The 7,620-nt window shown below is 43.0% G+C and overlaps 1 protein-coding gene across 1 annotated transcript; it reads right to left on the bottom strand.

Annotated features, from left to right (window-relative positions):
* Positions 1 to 5,690: 5,690 nt before the first annotated feature.
* Positions 5,691 to 6,700, bottom strand: LOC111530258 (olfactory receptor 7E24-like). The gene is given in 2 exon segments (XM_023197406.2): positions 5,691 to 6,643; positions 6,646 to 6,700. Coding segments are annotated over 2 exon segments (1,008 nt in total).
* Between the last annotated feature and the right edge of the window lie 920 nt (positions 6,701 to 7,620).

The following is a 7,620-nucleotide window of genomic DNA, read 5'->3' on the forward strand; positions in this document are numbered from 1 at the left end:
AAACCCTGTCTCTACTAAAACTACAATTAGCCAGTCGTGGTGGCACGCACCTGTAGTCCCAGCTACTCAGGAGGCTGAGGCAGGAGAATCGTTTGAACCTGGGAGGCAGAGGTTGCAGTGAGCCAAGACTGCGCCAGTGCACTCCAGCCTAGGTGACAGAGTGAGACTCCATCTCAACAAAAACAACAACAAAAAAGTTATGTTTGTGCAGTGGAATGAATCATTTTCTTTCAGCTTTTCCTAATTTCCCCTCACATGAAGAGTCCCCTTAATGGAAACAGGAGGATACTATTTTCTGAGGTTTTTTTTAACGTGCAACTGAAAAACATGTATCATGTATCAACCTTCATTATTTGTAGAATCTTTCAAAATCTTCCCCTTATGTGATTCTTTATCTGTAAATGCTGTTGAAGAAATCTAGATCCCATTCAATGGTTCTGATCAAACACTAACAAACCATACATTTTGTTTCCAAGGAGTTCTCTGTGTAAGAGGAACAGGGCTTCAGTGAGGAAAGAAAATACAGCATGTGCAGATGTCAAATTGCCTTCACTCTCATATGTCAGTGAGCTACTTCGTTGTTATATGAAGGAGAGCTGCCCTCACTGTGCAAGGTTGTGAGTATATAATGATATCCATTCTCTGCCCTTGTGTAAACATAAAAAAGATGCAGTCCATCAGCCATCCAGGACAAAGCTCAACAGGAGTTCAAATAATTTGCTTGCAAAGTATCCATCTAAAGATAGATGATGACAATGATACTTACATTTACTAATTTCTTATCGGGTAAATACATTATCTGTTTAATCCTAGAGTTCCTCAAGCTGAACATCATTAAAAATGATGAATTAAGAGGATGTGGAGTTAATAAATATGTTCCGGTCCCGTCAACAAATGACTTAGATGAGCTAATGTTGAAAATCAAACTTTAACCCTTAAAACCCATATGTTGAACAATACACTAATCAATAATACATTGATTATGAGTTTGGCCGTACTGTTCCATTATTACCTATTAAATAGTTATTTAATTAGAGATATATGTCATTATATATCCCCAGCCAGTCTCTCAGATCATTATCACATTAAACAGTGTAATAGAAATGTTTTGTATTGCATACAAGGTTACAGTTTGCAATAATAGTTTGCTTATGAATTCTGCAATAGCAGTTTACTTATGAATTCTGGAAATTTTCATAAAATTGACTTCTTTTATGTAATAATATGGGCTACTAGATAGAAAACTACATTTACTGGTTCATGATACTATTATGTATGATCACTGCATGATCTTGGAAGAAAAAAAATGATTGGACTTCATTTACTACTGAGGAATCTTGGGGTTCAGAAAAGACCTGTGAGCTGCCAAAGGTCCCAAATTCAAGAGCCAATATATGGTTGATGAAGTAGCTAACAAATCTGACATTTTTTCTATTATCTGTAATTTCCATCCAAATCAAAGATTGTCATACTAATTTTAGATGGCTATTCTGAAGCATCCAAACTTCTGCCATGTAAGGTATTTCATCATGACACTCTTCTAAATCTTGACATAAAGAGCAAATGACAGAGCATTACCTATGGGGAGCGTCTACAATGTGACTTCAATAGGCAATATTAATGTGCCACTTATGTTCATTGACTATCAGGTGACAAATGAAAAGCTCACTTTTGTTGGTGACATACGTTTAATATCAGGATAAAGTTACAGAACATGATTAAATTAATGATGATGAAATTGGTGGCTCAATAGTCCTCAGACATCAGTAGAGCCACATAGCAACTGGAAATAGAAAACCAGCATTTAAACCTCAGATGCCCTTCACAAAGACGTATGTTTTAAAACCAGGTTTATTGAGCACATTTAAAAATATTCCAATTGTAGAGAACTACAACGTATCTTCCTTCCCAAATCAAAGCTCAGGAATAGAAGTCAATCTAGTTATTTTAATGAAGAGAACTGAATACAGGGAGTGGGTTCAATTGTTACTGCAGGACAAAGGCAAAAGGAAACAATGTAGTAACAAACAGTAACTGAAGGTAACTTCAACTCTGAGACTTCCGGGAGTGAAGGTGTTAGTGAAGTATATTGAACTTTCAGTGTGATGAGCCTTAGTGACCAGGAATGAAATTACGTAATAAAACTACACGGGCCAGGTGCGATGACTCACGCCTGCAATATCAACACTTTGGGAGGCCAAGGTGGGTGGTTGACTTGAGGTCAGGAGTTTGAGATCAGCCCGGTCAACATGGTTAAGCCCCGTTTCTACAAAAATACAAAAATTAGCTGGGCATGGCAGCCTGTGCCTGTTATTCCAGCTACCTAAGAGGCTGAGGCAGAATAGCTTAAACTCAGATGACAGAGGTTGCAGTGAGCTGAGATCATGCCACTGCACTCCAGCCTGGACAATAGAGACTCCGTCTCAAAAACAACAACAAAAAAGCCAAAAAACCCACATGGGAAATAGAACAGGGTTTCGAATACCAATCTGGCAAAAGATGAGAACAGAAGAGATCAGAACAAAAATACTATAGGTTAATCACCAGCATAATGAGAAACATACAAATCTTATCTCCTTGCTATTTTGAAATATTCCATATTATTAACTAAAATTTATCTGATGACTATTAAATACTCAAACTTAATTCTTCTGCATGAACTTTTGGACCCACATACCAACTTCTCTTCAACCCCCTCCCCAATTTTACCATGCTCTGGTAGCCAATATTCTACCCCCTGCCTTCATATTAACTTTTCAGCTCCTACGTATGAATGAGAACATGTAATATTTGCATTTTTGTGCCTTCTTATTTCACTTAACCTAATGACCTACAGTCCCATCAAAGTTGTTGCAAATGACAAAGATGCCATTTGTTTTACAGCTGAATCATATCTCATTGTAAATGCATACACATTTTGTTTACTGGAAAATAAAAATAACACAATTTTTAAAGAACCAGGCTCTGAATGGGAAGTCTAGGAATATTGTTACCATGTTATTTCCTATTTCCCTTTTTATGTACGCACAAGAAGGAAATTTAAAAATCTGTATGTATATAAATCCACAGTTGCAGTAGATAAAATGAAAATTCTAAGTGGTGAAAACAACCCAGCATAATGACAGTCGGTTCAGTGTTGAAAGCAATGCATTTGAAGAAATCACATTGCCTGGTGGTACAATAAATTCTTTTGTAACTTACATTTATTGGCCTTAATCCCTGCGGGAACTTCACCAGCTGAACTCTATCTGATGCTTTTTAACATCCTCGTACTCACACAGGTCTAAGTAAATCAATCTTTGGTAATGAGACCCTGCCTCAGCATTTATAAGCTTTCTGGGTGATTTCTATCTAACTCAACCTTGAGGACCAGTGACATGGATCCTCACATATAATCTGCCTAAGTAGATTTTATAGATGCGAAGTGTAAATAAATTACAAATGAACAGTGAAAAGTGAAAAGAAATGTAAAAGTGAAGTACAGTAAATTCTCATTTAAGGTCTCCAATAGATTTTGAAAACTGCAACAAGAAAAATAATGTATAATGAAACCAGATTTTTCACAACTTTATAGCTAAATAATGTTAAATGACATTATTTGAGGACCTCCTATAATTATTTTCTTAAAGTCAGTTTCCAAGAACCTATCAACATTATGTGAGAACTTAACTGTATACAAGAAGAATGTGGCCAGGTGTGGTGGCTCACGCCCCTAATCCCAGCACTTTGGAAGGCCAAGGCGGGCAGACCACAAAGTCAGGAGTATCAAGACCACCCTGGGCAACATGGTGAAACCCCATCCCTACTAAAACTACAAAAATTAGCTGAGTGTGGTGGTGGGCACCTGCAGTCCCAACTACTCGGGAGACTGACACAGGAGAATCGCTTGAACCGGGGAAGTGGAGGTTGCAGTTATGTCTGAAATTGGTGGGTTATTCGTCTCACTGACCTCAAGAATGAAGCTGCAGACCCTCGTGGTGAGTGTTACAGTTCTTGAAGATAGTGTGGCCGGAGTTCATTCCTCCAGACGCTCAGATGTGTCTAGAGTATTATTTCTTCTGGTGGGTTCGTGGTCTACGCTGTCAAGAGTGAAACTGCAGACCTTCACAGTGAGTGTTACAGCTCTGTAAATGGGGCGTGGACCCAAAGACCAGGCAGCAACAAGATTCCTTGCAAATACGGAAAAAACAACACTTCTACGCTGGCGAAGAAAACCTGTAGAAGATTACTACTGGCTGGGGCAGCCTGCTTTTATTCCCTTATCTGGCCCCACCCACATCCTGCTGATTGGTCCATTTTACAGAGAGCTGATTGGTCCGTTTAGACAGAGTGCTGATTGGTGCGTTTACAATCCCTGAGCTAGATACAGAGTGCTTGACAGAAAAGTTCTCCAAATCCCCACTAGGTTAGCTAGACACAGAGCATGATTGGTGCGTTTACAAACCTTGAGCTAGACACAGAGTGCTGATTGGTGTGTTTACAAACCTGCAGCTAGACACAGAGTGCTGATTGGTGCGTTTACAAACCTTGAGCTAGACACAGAGTGCTGATTGGTGCGTTTACAATCCTTTAGCTAGACACCAGTGCTAGACAGAAAAGTTCTCCAAGTCCCTATTAGGTTAGATACTAACTAATCAGAGTACTGATTGGTGTATTTACAAACCCTGAGCTAGACACAGAGTGCTGATTGGTGTATCTACAATCCCTCAGCCAGATATAAAAGCTCTCCAAGTCCCCACCACACTCAGGAGCCCAGCCGGCTTCACCCGGTAGATCCCGCAACGGGCCGCGGGCGGAGCTGCTCGCCAGTCCCGCACCGTGCACCTGCACTCCTCAGCCCCTGTGCGGTCGACGGGACAGAGCGCCTCGGAGCAGGGGGCGGCGCTCGTCTGGGAGGCTCGGGCCGCATGGGAGCCCACCGCGGGCGGGGATGGGTTTGGGCATAGGCGGGCTGCAGATCCCGAGTCCTGCCCCGCGGGGAGGCAGCTTGAGACCCTGCGAGAATTCGAGCGCAGCGCCAGCGGGCCTGTACTGCTGGGGGACCTAGCGCACCCTCTGCAGCTGCTGGCCCGGGTGCTAAGCCCTTCACTGCCTGAGGCCAGCGGCACCGGCCGGCGGCTCCGAGTGCTGGGCCCGCGGCGCCCGCACCCGCCAGAACTCGCGCTGGCTTGTGAGCGCCGCCCGCAGCCGCTGTTCCAGCCCGCGCCTCTCCCTCCACACCTCCCCGCAAGCAGAGGGAGCTGGCTCCGGCCTGGGCCAGCCCAGAGAGGAACTCCCACAGTGACGTGGCGGGCTGAAGGGCTCCCCAAGCACGGTCAGAGTGGGCCCCGAGGCCGAGGAGGTGCCGAGAGCGAGGGCTGCTAGCATGTTGTCACTTCCCACAGTGAGCCGAGATCGCACCACTGCACTCCAGCCTGGACAAAAGAGCGAGAATCCTTCTTTAAAAAAAGAAGAAGAAGAGAGATGTGGTAATTTCATCTGGATACCAGGGTCATTGCCCAGAAACTAAAAGTCTGTCTAGGTATATTGGATTCAATACTGATGTTTATTAAGAACAAAGGATATCAGAATACTCAGCAATTCCAGTTAGAGACATAATGAAGGAAGCGATCTTCTTTGCAGGTCTAGATATTTGACCGTGCTGCCTTTTCCAACCCACGCTGAAGAATAGAACAGATAAGATACTGAGATTAGACTATTCTGCCTTGCAGCCGCCGCAGGGCACTTTGAATGTCCCTGTTTCTCAGGCTGTAGATGAAGGGGTTCAGCATGGGGGTGACCACCGTGTACATCACTGAGGCCACTGCACCCTTTCTGGGATAAGAGGACACGTCTGAACTGAGGTACCCTCCAACGCCTGTTCCATAAAATAAGCAAACAACTGACAGGTGAGAGCCACAGGTGGAGAAGGCTTTATACCTCCCACCTGATGATGGAACCCGCAGAATGGAGGAAACAATTTTATAATAAGAGAAAAGGATCCCCGAGATGGGAAGAAAACCAAATATAGCAGCAAGGAAATACATGACTATGTTATTGGTGAAGGTGTCACAGCAGGCAAGGTGGGGGAGTTGAGAAGGGTCACAGAAGAAATTGGGAATTTCCACATCTTTGAAGCAGGTAATTTGTAAGGCGATCCAATTGTGCAGCTGGGAGTCTAAAAGACTGAGAAAAAAAGACAACAAAACTAGGAAGCCACAGAAACATGGGTTCATGATGACTGGATAATACAGAGGGTAACAAATGGCCACAAACCGGTCATAAGCCATCACACTCAGGAGCATGTCTTCCATGCCTCCAAAAACGGCAAAAAGCGACATCTGAGTCAGGCAGCCCACATAGGAGATGACTCTGCTGTGAGACTGGATGTCCACAATCACCTTGGGGACGGTGGTGGAGGTGAAACCGATGTCAGCCAAAGACAGGTTGGAGAGGAAGAAGTACATGGGGGTGTGGAGGTGGGAGTCAGAGCTGATGGCCAGGATGATGAGCAGGTTCCCCAGCACCGTGACCAGGTACATGGACAGGAACAGCCCAGCGAGGACACGTTGCAGTTCTGGATCCTCTGAGAGTTCCAGGAGGAGGAATTCTGAGACATCTGTTAGATTCCGTGGATCTGCACCGTTTGGACAACTTTTGAACAGAAAAGAGGGTTGAAAAAAGGAAACAAGTAAACCAACACCCAGCACTGTGTCTGCATTTTGGATATAAACAATTCACAAGTAATGTTTCCAGATTTCAGAGCAAGGCACACTAAGCAATATTTTGCAGTTGTGACAAACCCAATTTTCTTATAATTATTTCAGCATTGATTTTTGTGTTATTCACTTCTTGCTATACACACCTGCCCTAGAGACACTAGATTCAAGAATGGTCCAAGAACCAGATCATTATATATAACAAATTCATAATTGCTAGAAAATACAGCCTATCTTTTCAGAAGAAAAATAGGTGATAAAAACATTGACTTCACTTTAAGCAAAAGTTTTTCCTAATTAAAGGAAATTATGAACTCAAACATTTTATTCTAATAGATTGCCACAAATTCCCTTGATTTAGAACATTTCTAAATACTGTATAGCAGCTGAGACCATGTCATCTGGAAATGAAATTAAAGTTGATAGTTCATAATCAGAAAATATTTCCACATGCCAGTTATGTTCTAGTGATTTCATCATTACGTTTTCTGACTTTTCTCCTTCAAAAAAGTAACTGCTTACTCAAATAGGTGGACCTTGTTTTAAAATTCATATAAGATGTAACTCCTGTCCTTGGCTTAGGTGGACTTAGAGTTTCCATAAGAAAGTTTGGCCGGACACGGTGGCTCACGACTGTAATCCCAGCACTTTGGGAGGCCAAGGCGGGCGGTTCACGAGGTCAGGAGATCAAGACCATCCTGGCCAACATCATGAAACCCCGTCTCTATTAAAAATACAAAAAGTTAGCCCGGCATAGCAGGGCACCTGTAGTCCCAGCTACTCAGGAGGCTGAGGCAGGAGAATCGCTTGAACCCAGGAGGCAGAGGTTGCAGTGAGCCGAGATTGCATGACTGCACTCCAGCCTGGGCAACAGAGTAAGATGCTGTCTCAAAAAAAAAATTTTTTTTTTAGTTAAATGCAG

This window comes from Piliocolobus tephrosceles, chromosome 21 (assembly GCF_002776525.5).
Source record: "Piliocolobus tephrosceles isolate RC106 chromosome 21, ASM277652v3, whole genome shotgun sequence".
In the NCBI taxonomy this organism is placed as follows: Eukaryota; Metazoa; Chordata; class Mammalia; order Primates; family Cercopithecidae; genus Piliocolobus; species Piliocolobus tephrosceles.